Source organism: Hemiscyllium ocellatum, chromosome 12 (genome assembly GCF_020745735.1).
Source record: "Hemiscyllium ocellatum isolate sHemOce1 chromosome 12, sHemOce1.pat.X.cur, whole genome shotgun sequence".
Classification (NCBI taxonomy): Eukaryota; Metazoa; Chordata; class Chondrichthyes; order Orectolobiformes; family Hemiscylliidae; genus Hemiscyllium; species Hemiscyllium ocellatum.
The window spans coordinates 52,407,571-52,425,791 of record NC_083412.1 but is presented as its reverse complement, the minus strand read 5'-3'; the positions used below and the strand labels follow the sequence as shown (position 1 = coordinate 52,425,791).

The window sequence follows — 18,221 nt, the reverse complement described above, 5'->3', positions numbered from 1 at the left end:
GAGAGGAAAACAGAGTTAACATCTTGAATCCGGTATGACTGTTCTTCCGCATGTGCTAAGGGTATTGGCCAGTACCCCTATGCTGGAGAGAGGATGGGCTCTGAGTCATCTAGCTCCTGTGCCAAGTTGGTTTTAGAATCCTTCATGTTTTATTCTGAAATGCCTGCCAAGGCACAAGGATTTCACTGTACATGCCCATCAGCCTTTGCTTGTCATCGGCTTACTGAAGTGCTCATCTATTCGCAGTAGAACACTCCGTATGCAACCTCGCCCTCTTACATTGCTCATACCCCTTACCCCCGGCCACACACCACTTGTGTTTAGCATTCTCATCACATGGAAGCTTACCCTAAGTTATGCAATGTGAGTATCTGAGCTAGTTGCTATGAAACTGAGAGTGTGTGACAGAGTTTCCTCATCTCTGCCTTCCTGCACTTCCACCCCTTCCACCATGGCCTGACCCAGTGCAGTGCGTGATATATTTGACAAGAGAAAAGCACAATTATAGAATTATAGAAGGGTAGGTGGGGCAGGAGCAGGAGGTATGTGCTTAAATCAACTGTAAGTCAGAATACAATGTCGAACAAGGCAGTAGTGGATTGTGAAAATATGGATTAGGACAGCGTCATCTTCTGTGGCTTCAATGGCACCATCATTAGCCACTGACTCAGCAATGTCCACTCCAAACATGATGACCACTGTGAGAATATGCAGCCATGTCTGATCTCAGCCATTAACTCCTGTTGTCTCTGTATTAGCCAAACTGTTCTAAGAGAAAGGTAAGTACATCAATGCATGTGATGCAATATAATTGGTTGATGTGGGTATCACACTTGCATAGCTAGCAGTATGTTGGTTTGTTAATGAGTGAGGATCATGTGAAACTATTATGGTTAGGCATAAGTCATGATTGATAGGGATGGTTTATTTGTGAGTGACGGAATTTTGTTTGAGTGGGCAATGCGCAAGGCTAGTGGTACAGTAAGACAATAATACCATAAGAAATAGGAGTGGAAGTAAGGCCATTCGGCCTATCGAGTCCACTCCACCTTTCAATCATGGCTGATGGACATTTCAACTTACCTGCACTCTCCCCGTAACCATAATGACCATTCAGTTGAACAGGTCTTTGGAACTGGGTTCCTGGCAGTGACCAGCACAAAGTAAATCCGGCCTTCACAAAGTAAATCTGAAGGCCTTTCAGGCCTATGTGGATTGGTCACATCTCTCTGTCTCTTCATTTCCTCCATCAAGGCAACCACTGCACTTTGAGAGAAACTTAAAGAATCCTCTCTCCTTTGTTGCAGCATCTTTTCTAACATAGCTCGGCATTTGGTCCAGGCAGGCTGCACTTCCCCAGTAAGAGGTGCGACTGGCTGAGGGTGGTCCAGCCTTATATGCAATCGGGTATTCTGTAGTCGCTCAGTAGTGCATTTCATGCTGACAGACTACAACAATCATGCAAACTAGAATGCAGCACAAAGTTGGCATGCTGCCTACAACAGAAGGAATGGGATTGGACTAATCATGTATCATCATTCCTGCACCCATTTTCAGAGACTATCCAATCAAATTATCAATTAAATCCATAACAAATCAATCAGTTAAATCATAGTCAGAGAGGCCAAATGCAGCACACCAAATAAATTTTCTTGCAATGGTTTTGAAAATGCACCTAACACAATGTTAGTGCAATTCAAATGAAAACCTGGTTTGGTTGAAACAAGGATAGGAAGTGATGTAAGCTTCAATTTTAGAGATACCTAATTCCAACCATATATATTTAAGAAGAAGAAATGAGAATATTTATTGGAAATAAATTAGTTAATACATCACAAAAACTACTTCTACTTGATGTCTGGTAATGTCATAAAAATACTGCCATAGCCTGTAAGTATTAAACTTCACAGCTGCAATTGAGAAAATGTCAAACAGATAAATAATATCATGATTAGGTGATGAGGGTTAAATGGTTCCCCTCTTTTCATATCCCTTGTTTGCCCACAGGGTTTTTTTTCCAAAAGAATATACTTGTCAATTGGGTGCAGAGGTAGTGTCCATTCCTCTGGGCCAGGAAGCCTGGGTTTAAAGCTGACCTGCTTTACAACAGTGTTATAATATATTTGAACAGGTTGATTAAAGAAATCTATTCTTGCCAATTCAGTCCATGGAACTATTTACATGCTGTGATCATGAAAAGATAATGGACTTCGTTGAGTTTTTAAAAAGGGAGGATATTTTTAATTGTATTTAACCTAGCCTAAGTAAATAATAAAAAAAGCACCGTGACTTTCTTTATCTTTCCCCCACACTCACATGCATTTATAAACAGGTTACAGTGTGGGAGGACAGATAAGTAAATTAAATTCCAATAAGATTGACGAGATGGATAGAGGCTTTAAAGCTTTGGTGACAACTGGCCTTTGGCTGAATTTGGTGCTCCTGGTTTCACTGTGAGATATTTTAAAGATATAGCAGGAATCTAGCAGTTCTGGAGATAGCATCTGTTGGTTGAGTTCTTTGAAAAGCCACTGTGTGCAACATCTGGATACTCAGGATCAGCAGCTAGAGTTCAAGACTGGCAAATTGCCTGGAGAACGAGACAGAGATATTGAGCAGAGGTGGAGGGGGAAGGAGTGGGGGGGACTCACTCAGGGTCTTGCTCCTTAAGCACCTCAGTTGCTTGGCCAGTACTGCAGAGAAAGCAGTTAAAAATCACACAACACCTGGTTATAGTTCAACAAGTTTATTTGGAAGCACTGGCTTGTGGAGCTCTGTTCCTTCATCACGTGGTTGTGGAGTACAAGATATTTATGTGTGTGTATGCTTGTGTCAACATACACACAGACACACTCTCAAAGACACACACGCACAGACACATTCCTACACTCACGCAGACCCTCTCTCATACACAAGCTCTCTCTCATACACTCCCACACGCATTCTCTTACAGACTTATACCACCTTTACACTCACACACATACACACAACCTCCTCCCCACACATGCGCGCACGCGCACGCACGTTTGTGGAGTGAATTTGTACTTGCAGAATTCCATTATATTTTGCTCAAAAACTGCATGAACCCATCTAAGATTCTGTAAATCTGCTTTTTAGAATCAGTCTGAACATTGGAGCACAGACAGCCTCACACAGGACACCTCACATCTTCAATGCATTATCTGGGCCAGCATGGCACCTATTGTTAAAGTTCATTTGAGAATGTAACTTTAAGAATGTTCTGGAATTTACATATGAAAAAACTGAAAGCAACATGTTCATTCTAAAAGATGAGAGACTTAACAAACAATCCAGGTCTTTTTCAATATTTAATTTCAGTTACATCACACTGTAAACGTTTGCTATAAGTTCTGTGTTCTACGCTCTTACACTCCACAACCACCTGATGAAGGAGCAGCGCTCTGAAAGTTAGTGCTTCCAAATAAGCCTGTTGGACTATAACCTGGTGTTGTGTGATTTTTAACTTTGTACACCCCAGTCCAACACGACACCTCCAAATCATGCAGAGAAGTTGATTGCTTAAACACATGAAGTGCTATCTGGCTTGCCTTCTCTCTGCTGAAAACGTGTTGCGGGAAAAGCGCAGGTCAGGCAGCATCCAAGGAACAGGAGATTCGACGTTTCGGGCATAAGCCCTTCTTCAGGAATGAGGAAAATGTGTCCAGCATGCTAAGATAAAAGGTAGGGAGGAGGGACTTGGGGGAGGAGCGATGGAGATGCGATAGGTGGAAGGAGGCCAAGGTGAGGGTGATAGGCTGGAGTGGGGTGGGGGTGGAGAGGTCAGGAAGAAGATTGCGGGTTAGGAAGGCGGTGCTGAGTTCGAGGGATTTGACTGAGACAAGGTGGGGGAAGGGAAATGAGGAAACTGGAGAAATCTGAGTTCATCCCTTGTGGTTGGAGGGTTCCTAGGCGGAACCTTCTCTCTCTCCAAATGACCAGTGACACAAGCATGTTCATTGCTGATATATTTCAGATATACATCATGAGATTATGTCTGAGCACATTTCTTTCATAGTCAGAGTTCTATTGACCAAGTTATTATGTCCAAAGTTTTACTTTTATTCAGGCAATTGTCCAGGTACATTGCCAATGATATAGAAGGCTATTTCCCATTCTTGCTTCTTCAATAGCCTTTGGTACAGTTTTACAGACAGGCTGCCAGCATGATTGTTTCTGATTTGATAGGGCTGGAATGTCAGAGGTACAGCAGTGCAAATATACAGTCCTATCTTATTGTGATCCCAAGACATTGGAATGTGGCTTTAGTTCTCTTCAAATATTCACTCTGGGGTTTGTACCCAGTCATTTCAAATCTCATTTTTAATAAAGTACTGTTTCAAAATAAAATTCACTTTTATCTTAATAAACATTCTGGAAGATTTGAACTATCTACATTATTTCCAAAATCCAAATGGCAGCAATTTAAATTTGTTCAGACACAAGTCAAGTAAGTGACTGCAATTATTTAAAATTGACTCATAATAATTACCCACCAACTCTGACTGTCTCAGACATTGACTGTGCACTCTGAACTTGACTATCTTTTCACATGCATTTGGTTAAATACAGGTTTATAAATTCAGGATTTAACATTATCAAGAGAACAAGATGCACTATAATAAACAAATACGTATAATTAAATTAAATAACTATCTATTGTCAGGAAAAAAAACAATATTTAGTACATATTTCAATCAGTCTTGTATGGCACTATGTTACACATTACACTAGTTTGTGGTTAAAAATAGAATAGAGCTGCACTTGTAAAATGCTCAACTGTTTAAAAATTAACATTATACCAATAGCAGCAGAGTCTGTATCATTAAACTCAAATGAAACACGAACCTAACAAGACTTTTTGCAGACTTTGCCAGTGGGGAGGATGTGTCTGAGTTTTGCCTCAGCAAGAAACATCCTCTTCTGCAGGCCCAGGCAATCTATTATTTCAAAAAGACTTTCAGAAAAATGCACAACCTCCTCAGGCCAGGGATTGTTAGTTTTATTGATCTTGCAGATGTCACTTACCAGCCCCTTCCATTAGGACTAGGTCTCTCCACCAACACAAAACAAAATTAGTTACTTCACAGCTATCAACTATTTTGGCACATGGTTTGATTAAATGCAATGATGCTCCAGTTGCAGTCCAAAAGTTGCGCTTACGGTGACACAACAAAGTTGGAAGGGGAGAAATAAAAGTGACTCATGAAAAAATAACAGTCCGTGAGTTGCTCACAAATATGGCAACAGAAAATGGGTACATTACTTGCTATGGGCTAGACTCTATGGGATGTCATGGTGTAAAAGGTTGGTCAGAATGGCTCTGTGCTGAACATGAGACTTGCACCCCTCAGAGACAGGAAGTCTCCTCTCAGAGAGCTGCTGGCCAATCATATGTCATGTGACTCTGTAGTCCTCGCAGTGCCAGAGAGATGCAGTGCCTACTGCTGAAAGTACAGGTAAACCCAATAGAGACTGGCAGTGAAGACAGAGACCGAGGTCAGAGGGAGATGCTTCAATGGGACCGGGCTGACATGTCCCAGCAAAGGTGAGGGTGAATGGAGTCAGGAGCAGTGGGTTTAGATGCCAAGGGAAGGAAAACTGCAAAGATATGATCTTGGAGGATAGGGTGTCAATGATAATGGCAATAATATAAAGATGTACATGCCATGTTAAAATACGATGTTATCAACATTAAGGAGAACTGCTTTAAAATGTACATTTTTGCTCTCAAGAATTTAAGTTGAATTTAGAAGTCTTTTTCAAAGTGGAGATATAGACAGACATTTTGCATGTTACGATGGTTATTCAGACCTTGCCTGACTCTTATTGCCAGAACTGATGGAAGACTCATTAAAATCTCCAGGGATGTTTGTTGAAGCTTCTAAAAGTATGATTTTCTGTGATAGAAGTGAGGAACCAGGACGATACTCCAAAGGAATTCCAGTAAGATTGACTTCCTGACCTTTTGTGGAACAATGACTCATGAGAAATATACAGCAGTCAATGTGAGATTTGAACTGTATAAAGTCTAGCTGAGAATAGCCATTTGGTGCAGGATCCCAAGGAGGAACTTGGAGAGACATCATCTTAGCCAATGGAGGCAAAGCTGAAAATATTTACTGATGATTCCTGTTCTGTTCAGAGTGCCTCAATAATTTGTAAATGCTACAGGTGCTACAATCACAGACAGAATGAGCAAATAGAAATCTTCTTCCTCTCCCACAATCTGCTTAACTAGAGTCCACCTGAAAAGGCAAACACTGACTATTCGACTTCAAAAGCCACTGTCCCTGCTGAATCTGAGTTGAAGTTCAATCTTTGCACTTTGGAAACAGAAACTTCAAAAAGCAAAGGCTTGCAACAATCTTAGGGACTCATTTTCCTTTCCCTACACGTAAGTTATATATATGCCTCTTTAGCCCCATACCAGTTCCCAACACTCCCTCTAAATGCTTTCTCAGTGCACAGTTCTCCAAGGTTGATGCATGGCAGCAACTTGTAAAACCAGAAGTCAATGCATCGGCCAATTGCTATGTGTGGAATCTCGGAGTACACCACACACATTAGGGAAACATTGGCCCTTATCACTTGCACTTGAATAACTGGAGGTGCTACTAGGTGGCCTAGTGGGGAAGAGGGTCATCCTTTATCCAGGAGGTTACATCACCAAATACAACCAGATTGGAGTCAGATAGTGGCCCAGGTTAGTGCTGTGTCCCTGGTTAAAAGGAATGCTCAGCAATGCAGGAATAAGGTCAATGTGCTCTGTGACTGGGGTGACTGCCACCATCTTCTCTTTGCTACCACACATTCACATCACCATCAATGACCAACTCTGCTACTACACAAAGATCTCACCAAGGTAGCATGATCTAAAACTCTCACTATTACATACAGCATGTCTATTCAACAGCTCTCACACTCCACACCCTCCCAAATTATTAATGCTTCCTGCTCACACACTGTATATACCTCATCATCTCTCCTGCCATCCACCTCTGTCATATTCAATCCCTCCTTCCATTTAACATCACTGATATGGGGACAGGGAGTCTTCGATGGAAACCCACACAGTGAGCTTCACTGTGCTGTTCTCCTCAGTGTTAACTGAAGGAGTCAGTGATATAGTGATATTTTCACTGATTGAGAAATCCAGTGACCCAGGTAATGCACTGGGAACAGGTATATATCCTAGCATGGCAGATAAATCTGAATTTTTTTAAAAATCTGGAATTTAATGTCTAATGATGACCATGAAACCATTATAATTAAGCAGCCTATGTTCAAATGCAACAATATGCAGGTTTGGGCTGACAAGTGGCAAGTAACATTCACACCACACAAACCCCATCACCCAATAAGAGAAAATCTAACCACCGCCCCTTGATAATCAACGGTGATACCATCACGGAATCCCCTCAATATCAACATCCGGAGGGTTATCACTGACCAGAAACTCAATTGTACACACCACATAAACACACTAGCAACAAGAGCAGTTCATAGGCGAGGAATACTGTGGCGAGTACCTCATCTCCTGACACCCCAAAGCATGTCCATCATCTACAAGGCACAAGTCAGAAGTGTGACGGAATACACCCCACTTGCCTGGATGGATGCAGTTCAACAATACTCAAGAAGCTTGACACCATCCAAGGCAAAGCAGCTCGCTTGACTGGCACTACATCCAAAAGCATCCACTCCATCCACCACCGATACTCAGTAGCAGCAATGTCTACTATCTCTATGATGTGCTGCAGAAATTAATCAAAGAGCTTCAGACAGCACCTTCCAAACTTATGACCACTTCCATCTAGAAGGACAAGGGCAGCAGATATATGGGAACACCACCACCTTCAAATTCCCATCCGAGCCACTCACCAACCTGACTTGGAAATATAATGCTGTTCCTTCACTGTTGCTGGGTCAAAATCCAGGAAATCCCTCCCTAATGGCATTGTGGGTTACTCACAGCGGGTGGACTGCAGTGGTTCAAGAAAGCAGCTCACCACCATCTTCTCAAGGGCAACTAGGGACGAGCAATACATGCTGGCCAACTTGTGACATCCACATCCCACAAATGAGTTAGAAAAAACTTATTACAAAAACCCATCTGGGTCAGTAATGCCCTTCAGGGAAGGAAATCTGCCTGCCTCATGTGACTCCAGGACCAGAGCAATGTGACTTGTTACTGCCCTCTGACATGGTCTAACCAGTCACTCAGTTATATCATACTATTAAACAGCTTCAAAAAAGGAAGAAAACCAGACAGATAACCTAGCATTGACATAGGCACTGAAACAACAATGGCAAACTCAGCCCTGTCAATCCTGGAAAGTCCTCCTTATGGCGGCTAGTACCAAAATTAGGATAGCTGTCTCACAGACTAGTCAAGTAACAGCCTGACACAGTCATACTCACAGAATCACTTCCAGACAATGTCCCAGACACCACCATCACCATCTCTGGGTACAACATGGTTCAATATAGGACAGACCCACCAGAAGTAGCAGCACAGCAATATAGGGTCAGAGGTGCGTTGCCCTGGAGGTCCTCAACTTTGACTCCAGGCCCCATGAAGTCTCATGGCATCAAACATGAGCAAAGAAACCTAGTTCTGATTATCACATACTGTCCTTCCTTGGCTGAAAAATCAGCACTCCTCCATATCGAACAATACTTGGAGGAAGCAGTGAACATGGCAAAGACTAGAATGTACACTGGATGGGGAAACTTCAATGTTCACCACCAAGAGTGGCTCAGCAGCAGCATTACTGATTGATCTGGTCAGGTTCTAAAGGACAAAGCTGCTAGACTGGGTCTGAGGCAGGTGGAGAAGAAACCAACAAGAGGGAAAAACATACTTGACCTCATCGTCAACAATCTGCTGACTGCAGAGGCATAACAGTATTGGTGAGAGTGATCACTGCACAGTGGAGAGGGAGACCCATCTTCACAATGAGCATATACTTCATCATGTTGTATGGTACTATTAGCATGAATGAGATAAATTTCAAACAGATTGGCCAATTCAAGACTGGGCATCCATGATGCGCAATGCACCATCAACTGCAGCAGAATTTTACTCCTGCACAATCTGTAACCTCCTGGCCCAGCATACCTGCAGCACTAAATCAAGCAAACAAATCAATCCTGGTCCAATAAAGAGATCAGAGGGACATCCCAGGTACAGCATCTAAAAATGAGGTAACAACCTGGCGAAAGTTACAACATGGGTCTACTTACATTCCAAACAGCATTAATATGTGACAGGGCTAAGCAAATCCCCAACCAACAGAGCAGATCTAAGCTCTGCAACCCTGCCACATCTGGCTGTGAAGGGTAGTGGGCAATTAATCAACTCACTGGAGGAGACAGCTCCAGATATATCTCCATCCTAGATGATGGAAGAGCCCAGCACATTAGTGCAAAAGATAATGCTAGAAATGCCGAGTGGATGATCCATCTCAACCCCCTCTGGATGTCCCTAGTATCACAGATAGCCATTTTAAGCAGCCATAATTCACACACAAGGTATAAGAAATGATTGGAAGTACTGGACACTGCTAAGAACACGAACACTGGCAATACTTTGGCAATAGTTGTGCAAACTTGTGCTCCAGGTATGTTGCAACCGTAGCCAAGCTGTTCCATTGCAGCTACAATATTGACATTTACTCAACAACACTGGAAATTGTCCAGTTTAGTTCTCCAGACAAAAAAAAGGATAATTTCTGCCCCTAATTACTGCTCCATCAGTCTACACTCAGTCATTATTGTAAAAAGCATATAAATGTATTAATAACTTAGATCCAAGAACTGACTGAAACATAGCAATGTTTGCTGGGAAAGTAAAGCTGTGAGGGGTGTGGATTTATTTGCAAAATCTGCAAAATGATTCATGTAAATGAGTGGCCAAGAAACTGACAGATTATGTTAAAAATGTTGGGAAATGTAAAGTTATTCATTTTGGTAGAAGAGAAGCATAGTACTTTTGAAATAGTGAAAAAGTATTAAATGTTTGTATTCAGGAACGTGGATTTTCTTGAATATAACATAGACAGCCAGCATCTATGTACAATGAGCAAATAGGAAGGCAAACATTTTTGTTGTCCTCGACCACAAAAGTGCTGCTGCAGAAGTTCTAGCTGCTGTTGTACACTGCTTTGATGGGCCCAGTTAAAAATCACACAACACCAGGTTATAGTCCAACAGGTTTAATTGGAAGCAAATTGATGAGCCCACACCTGGAAGTCAGTGCACATATTTGTTTTCCATACTTAGGCCAGGACACATGTCGTGAATGACGCGAGTTACAATGGATCATCACTGGATTAATTCCTGGGAAGATAGAGTAGTCCTATGGGAAGAGATTGCGTAGGATGGGCCTGTACATTCCAGAATGTAAATGGCCTCATTGAAACACAAGATTCTGACATGGTTTGACACAGTCAATGCCAAGAGACTCCATGGCTGCCAAGTCTAGAATTAGGGACACAGTCTCAGGATAAACTGTCAGCCATTTAGGACAGAGGTGAGAATAAATTACTTCAGTTCACAGATTTGTGCCTTTTTGGAATATTTAACCCCATAGGGCATAAATGCTCATATTCAAAGCTGAAATATATAAACTTGTAGACTCTAGGTGAATCAACAGTTATGGGGACACAAGATAAATGGAACTGATATTGAAGACCAGCAAGCTCTTACTGAATAATGAAGCAGACTCAAGAGAGACAGTCTACTCCTGCTCTTGTTTCTAATATTAAAGTTCTTGTATATCTGCACAACTCACATCAAGTTCTGAAAACACATTACAGTTGCCCTCTGTGATTTTAAAATGAGATCATGATAGTGATTCACAGTTTCAAGAACTTGAAAGGCAGACCATTGAAAAAACTTTATGCAGCATATTTAATAAAACAGAGGTTTACGTACACAACACAGTGACTGAATTTCAACACAATTTATTGATATCTAGCACACAGGGACATTAATGAGAGAAATAATAAGGGGCAATGTAAATGCAAATTAATTTCTTCTTCATTTCAACTGGTCTAAACTATAAGTAAAAAGCGAGGACTGCAGATGCTGGAGATCAGAGCTGAAAATGTGTTGCTGGTTAAAGCGCAGCAGGTCAGGCAGCATTTAAGGAACAGGAAATTCAACGTTTCGGGCATAAGCCCTTCATCTGGTCTAAACTATACTCAGGATTCAAATATTCCCCAAGTTCAATCTTGGATTCCTAGGAATTTCACTGGTTGCAATAGTAACATAGTGTTAACTACTACATGTAGATATTGCAAATGAAGTTGATACAATCTGCAAATTATTCCAAAAAGAAATAACCAACAAAAGCAAATAATTTCAGATGTTATATTAATAACATAATGGAGAGCACAATAGTTATTTAATGTAATAGCCTCACCACTATTTGGAAAATAAAGAACAAGGTAAAGAGTGATCATCTGTTCTCTAAACAGAAAATCAATTCAAATAGAAATGACCATATATGTTTAGCATTGATATTTTGCCAGACTTAATTTCAGGATTTCCAAACCTGCATTCTTACCCGCTGTTTAGCCACATAAAATATGTGAATGTAGCTGGACATCATCAGAAAGATGAGGACAAACAATGGGATATACCATCTGCAAAAAAAAGTGATAGTTTTTACATGTCTCTCAAGGTATATATCACAATGTCCCTTATTGCAGAGGTATTTGATAAACAAATATGTCTTTCCAACAACACGCTTTGGAAAGGGTGCAGAGAAGGTTTACGAGGTTATTGCCTGGTATGCAAGGTGCTAGCTATGACGAGAGGTTGAGTAGATTCTGTTTGTTTTCATTAGAAAAAGGAGATTGAGGGGGACCTAATTGAGGACTACAAAGTCATGAAGGGTTTAAACAGGGTAGATGGAGATAAGCTTTTTCCCAGGGTGAAGGATTCAATAACGTAAGGTCACGCTTTCAAGGTGAGAGGCAAAAAGTTTAAGGGGGATTTCCGCGGCAAGTATTTTACACAGAGGGTGGTAAGTTCCTGGAAGGCATTGCCAGCAGAGGTAGCAGAGGCAAGCATGGTAGATTCATTTAAGGTGCGCCTGGACAGAAGCATGAGTAGGGGGGGAGCAGAGGAATACAGATGCTTAGGAATTGGGCAATAGGTTTATACAGTAGATTTGGATCAGCTCAGGCTTGAAGAGCCGAAGGGCCTGTACCTGGGCTGCAAATTTTCTTTGTTCTTTGTTAACAACTAATCACTATATTATCATGAATAATCAATTTTTGTGTTATGACTATGGCATCATGAGAGTAAAACATTGAGATGAGAAACAGAAAACACGGATTTCCTAATTGAGCATCTAGTAAAATACAGATGCAAAATCGCTAATACAGATGCTTCTCAATCAATGTTTGAAGCTGAATTATTAGCCTGTCAGAAATACAAAATGCACAATTAGATATTTTTCAAATGCTGAACTCAAAAAAAAGACAAAGTGTACCGTACAATACAGCAATAAACTCACGTGGTGTAGTAGTGTGGTGTTATAATTGGCTTCAGTGTCACTCAATTAAGGAAGGGAAAAATTAAGCCAGAGTTCCTACTATTCAGTGGTACGAAATTAAGTGACAGTAGGATTGGTTTCAGCTTGGCCCAAAACAACTAATTAAACATGATTCTGTCAACTTAACTAATATAACCTTGCTGCAATTATACAGGTGTGAGGCTACACCTCGGGTTTTATGTGTAGTTTTGGTATCGAGAAAGGTCATTTTTGTTATTGAGGAGTCCAGCGAAAGTTCACCAGACTGATTCCCAGGATGGCAGCACTGATGTATGAGGAAAGAGTGGATCAATTGGGCTTGTACTCACTGGAATTGAGAAAAATGGCAGGGGGAATCACATTGAAACCATATAAAATACTGATGGGGCTGGACAGGCTAGATGCGGGAAGAATGTTCCGTGTGTTGGGAAGTCTAGAACTATAGGCCACAGTCTAAGCTGTTCAGCACTGAGATGAGGAAGAACTGTTTTCACTCAGAGAGTTGTGAACCTGTGGAATTCTCTTCCACAGGAAGCTGTTAGGGCCAGTTCATTCATATTCAAGAGGGAGCTGGACATGGCCCTTGCGGCTAAAGGGATATGGAGTGAAAGCAGGAATGGGATACTGAGATTGCACGATTAGTCCGTAATCATTTTGAATAGTGGTGCAAGCGCAAAGGGCCAATGGCCTACCCCGCACCTATTTTCAATGCTTCTATGTAGTCTCAGACTGTGAATTCTGAAGTTGCAGAGATGACTTACAAGCTGCAATGGTAAGAACTTAGAAATCTATTACTAACATTTTTCAGTGAAGCTGGTAGAATGGATTAAAAGCAACCTTGCACACAGACCTCTCGAGAATTCCCCACCCAGAGGTGAAGAGTCATATAGCACAGTCCCTTTGGTCCATATACCGAAACTAGTCCTATTTGCCTGCATTATTTCCCTCTAAACCTTTCCTATTCATATACCTGTCCAAATGATTTTTATACGTAATTGTACCTGCTCTACTACTTCCTCTGGCAGCTCAAATCATATACCCACCACCTTCTGCGTGAAAAAGTTGTCCCTCAGGTCCCTTTTAAATCTTTCCCCTCTCACTATAAACTAATGCCCTCTAGTTTTGGACTCCCCTGCCCTGGGGAAAAGACCTTGGCTGTTTACACCACTGCCAAATTGTTCACTGTCATCTGAAATACAGGGCATTTGAAGGAAACACGATCCATTAGTGGACAAATTCCAGTGATGCTTAAAAGTTAAATTCTAATAATGACAACTCAGCTGTACATAGTTCAGTAATGCAGAAAACTTAACAGAGAGGTGAGAAACAATAAAATTAATGACAGGAAATACAGAATAGACCGCAAGCTTGCATGAGAATGTTAGGAATGGTGACCAAGAGCTATTTTGAAAAGATAAGTGAGAGTCATGCAGAGGCAAAGATGGTGTTAGGGACAGGCCCCAAGGTCTGTAACCAATGGCAGGGTGAGAGAGAGTTGCAAAAAAAAATAGGAATTAGAAAAATTAATGATCCAAGATAAATATATCACTGGGAACATTTGTAGTGGTAGTGTAAGGCAAAGCCACGCAGGAGTTCAAATACAAGGATATGGATCCTAATTTCAGGGCAATGGGGCAGGAGTACATCAGAAAGATCAAGAATGGTAGATCTACATGAAGCAGGAAGCAAATAGTAGTGGGGGCTTGAATAAGTTGGCCTTTTTGTGCAACGGTGGATGAGGGGCAAACAAGGAGAATACTGGAGAAACGAAGTTCGATGTGGTATACAAATAAACAGGGCTTTCAGACAGGGTTGAATTAGAAGCTGCTGACATGAAGTAAGTACTTGTGGTGATTGATAAAACATGAGTTTTGAAACTCAGCTCCAGGTTGAAAAGCGTGTCAAGACTTGCATGGATTAGTTCAACCTGAGCAAGCAAGTACAGAAAGGGATGCAGTCAGTGAGAAGAGAGCAATGTTAATTCCTACAAACATTTGCTATGTTCTACTTAATGTTCTACTCTAGAAATGTTGATTCATTCACAACTTACTACCTTACAGGCTGTCTGACAGCACACAGGTTATTGTGGGATTAAGGAATTTGAAGAGAGATACAATGCAATCTGACGGCCAACATTTACATGGGGAAACAAAGGCCAAGGGGAAATCCTTGTGAACTGGGGGCAGGATTTTGTATGCACAGGCACAAAAACCATTGTTAGACGGGTAAAAATGGTTTGCCAAATGATGTATAGACATGAAACAATGAAGTGAGATGACGGTGCTGTCTGTACCACAGCTGTAGAGGTTGTAAAAAAGCATTATGCATAATATATTGTGGTCACAGTCATGCAGGTGTAATTTATGATTAGGAGGTGTCATCAGTGTGAGTAGGCTAGAAGTTGGTGGAAAATATTTGAAAAATGAAGAGAAAATGGTGCTAGGAGGAGACGGCACTTTTGATCACTTTAAAAGTTGATACAAATAGAGAGTAAAAAGCCAATCTTTTTCTCCTGATATTAGGAGGACATCAAGAAGGACCTCAAAATTGACATGAGAAAGTACAGAGCTGACAGTTGCTGTAATGACTGACATTTCTGTGATAAGAAATAACACTGTAGCTTTAAACATTAACTTCAATACAAACGATGGCTGTTTGAGTAGTGGATTTTATGTTGAATGATACAACACTGGTTTATACATATTATTGCTGTCATCGTTAACGGAGGATTATTTTGCACAGTCATATAGTGCTTAATGCTGAAATGGTGTGCCTGATCAGACTAGTTCGGACGTGTTTAGCAAGTGGAGTATGTGCTTATCCCATGGAAATAATGAAATACTCGTACACAGTTTGGGCTCCACTAGCATTACTTCTTGCGGCTTCTGAATTTAAAAGGTTAGTCTTAAGTCATTTTTGTTGGATAATTGCAACTGAAAATAGCCTTGTGACTTAGATAGCATTCGATTATTGAATTCGATTAGCCGAACGAAATACTGCCCACCCGTGTCCTCCGGATAATCGAGATTCCTCTGTACACTATTGACATGATGCAAGTTTTTAGTAAAATACCAGGTGGCTGTGTTTATAGCAGCACAGTATTTACTGATGCAATACTTTTGCAATCTTAAGAACACTAATTGTTTTTAATACATAATGTGTTGATGTACTTCTTGCTCCACTTGACCTTGCTCAAAATTATTTTGAAGGGAAACCTAAAGATTAGAGAAAATACAGTGCTTCCAGGTCAGCATTTAAGAGATGCTGTCACTCAGAGGGAAGTTTTTCACTATACCCAAATATGTCATTGACATAAACAAGCAATGATATAGGACTCCATAATTTTCAGAATAGAAAAGAAATCACTTATTATTAATAGTAGTCCAAGTACAATAAGGGTTAAGGTGAACTAGCTTTAATTGATGTTCTTCTTCTACATTTTAGGTTAAAAAAAATTTTGATGACCTGAAATGGACTGTGAGCTCAGAGTTAAATCAGCCATACTTACATGCCAAATCTCCAGGCAACATGATCATCTGTGATCCAGCTGGAAAAGAAAAACATGCTTTAAATAGGAAAGTAAAACATAGAGCAGCTGAGACCATTACAAGCACAGAATCAATATCGAGTGCATAAAACAAGAGAAGTTCAATTAACAAGGAACAGAAATCTGTTACTAACACCAGTTGACGCAATAACAAATGTAAACAAAAACAAAGGTACTCTGAGATCTTGCTTGATGGCAATAACATGATAAACTCAGCTAATATTATGGTTGTATTGCAAGAGTAATAATGCATTAATAAAATGGAAGTCCATGTGCCCAATTTATTTTGAATTATCAGATTGCTAGTGATAAACTTCAAAATGTGAGATTCTGCCAGGTAATATAAATATCATTTAGTGAGATTATCAGACAATGTACTATGTTGTTCCATTCCTGACTGATGATTTGTCTCTGTAGTGAATTAGTGAGAACCCATTTGAAAGTCTGTGGTTTTATCTTAACCAATCATGCTTCAAATCTAGCCCAAGGCTGAAATAAAATATTTGCCTTCCATCCCTGGTGGATTCAGAACGCAGTACACACTACTTTTATTATCCATGTGAACTGCGGATGAACATATATCTCAAACTGAAATAACCTCCCCAAATTAAATAGCTCTCATACAAAATAGGAACTGTGATTTTGAAAGACTGTCAAAAGGAGTCAATGGCCAATTAGTTTCCAAACAGTGCACAAGCCTAGCAGTTAAAGATGGTGGGTGGATTGACAAGGCAGGAATATGAATAGCAGACCTTCCAGCTGAGAGGGTGCTACAGCTTACCATTGCAGGTATGGGAGGTATGTCCACCTTCTCAGCATTTTTAACATACCTGACTAAAAAGACAACCAATGTTGAGGACCAGCACTGTCGCTGGGAAACTGTTCCACAATATATGTGGCTACAGCCATGGCCAGGTATGTGACAGAGGAGAGTGGTCCTTGGAGTTCCGACAGCCCCCTGGTATGCACTGGAAGGTCACGCCCAGTCTGCTCTCATGTTACTGCCAGTCAGTCATTGATTCAGAGTCTTAAATCAGGCTGAGAGTGAGCGTAATGAGCTATCCTCCACTTTGAGTCAGAGAATCATAGAGAAGTACAGCGTAGAAACACATCCTCTGGACCAACCCGTCCACGCACCCAGTGATCCTAACTTAATATAGTCCCATTTCCTAGTACTTGGCCCATATCCCTCCAAACCCTTCCTATTCATGTACCTATCCAGATGCCTTTTAAATGTTGTAATTGTACTAGCCTCCAACACTTCCTCTAGCAGCTCATTCCATACATGCATCACCCTCTGCGTGAAAACATTATCCCTTAGGTCCCTTTTAAATCTTTCCCCTCTCACCTTGAACCTATGTCCTCTGGTTTTGGACTCTCACACCCTTGGGAAAAGACCTTGACTATTTACCTTACCCATGCCCCTCATGATTTTATAAACCTTCATCAGCTCACCCTTCAGCCTCAAACGTTCCAGGGAAAACAGCCCCAGCCTGTTCAGCCTCTCCCTGTAGCTCAAATCCTCCAACCCTGGCAACATTCTTTTAAATCTTTTCTGAACCCTTTCAAGTTTCACAACATTCTTTCAATAGCAGGGAGACCAGAATTGAACAAATGTGGCATAACCAATATCTTGTACAGCCTCAACATGATTTCTTAACTCCAATACTCAATACACTGACCAATCAAGGCAAGTGTATCGATCCTGTCCACCTGCGGCTCTACTTTCAAGGAACTACCGATCTGTACTCCAAGGTCTCTTTGTTCAACAACATTCCCAGCACCTTAACATTGAGTGTATAAGTCCTGTCCTGATTTGCCTTTCCAAAAAGCAGCACCACACATTTATCTACTTCCAGATGGGCAGCTACTCCAGTCCAGATCTGGCCTTCAGCAAAACAGCTTGAGGATGGTATAGTTTTAGCAAGCCAGAGAACTGGCTTGTCCTGTGAAATTACAAGTTTTTTTTAAGAAGCTTTACCAAGGAGTTCCTAGCTTTCCAGTGCTGGGATGATCTCTTTTCCCGCAGTCACAAATGCTGGTTGGAACTCGGGTGCACTGATGTGTGCAGTTAATGTAGCCCAGGTAGATTGGAAACAAAGATCA

The 18,221-nt window shown here is 41.0% G+C and overlaps 1 protein-coding gene and 1 long non-coding RNA gene across 5 annotated transcripts in view; one reads left to right on the top strand and one right to left on the bottom strand.

The window, feature by feature from the left end:
• The window catches only part of si:dkey-100n23.5, a 223,846-nt gene that overhangs the window by 60,541 nt on the left and 145,084 nt on the right, over positions 1-18,221 (bottom strand). For all 4 annotated transcript variants that reach the window (XM_060833050.1, XM_060833052.1, XM_060833049.1 and 1 more), the window contains 2 exons: positions 16,077-16,115; positions 11,594-11,672 (listed from right to left, as the gene is read on the bottom strand). In XM_060833050.1, coding sequence (XP_060689033.1) covers positions 11,594-11,672; positions 16,077-16,115 — 118 coding nt within the window. The remainder of the gene's footprint in view (positions 1-11,593; positions 11,673-16,076; positions 16,116-18,221) is intronic.
• Positions 15,356-16,395, top strand: LOC132821045 (uncharacterized). Its single transcript, XR_009645283.1, has 2 exons — positions 15,356-15,466; positions 16,013-16,395. It is a non-coding gene; the product is annotated as an uncharacterized LOC132821045 (long non-coding RNA).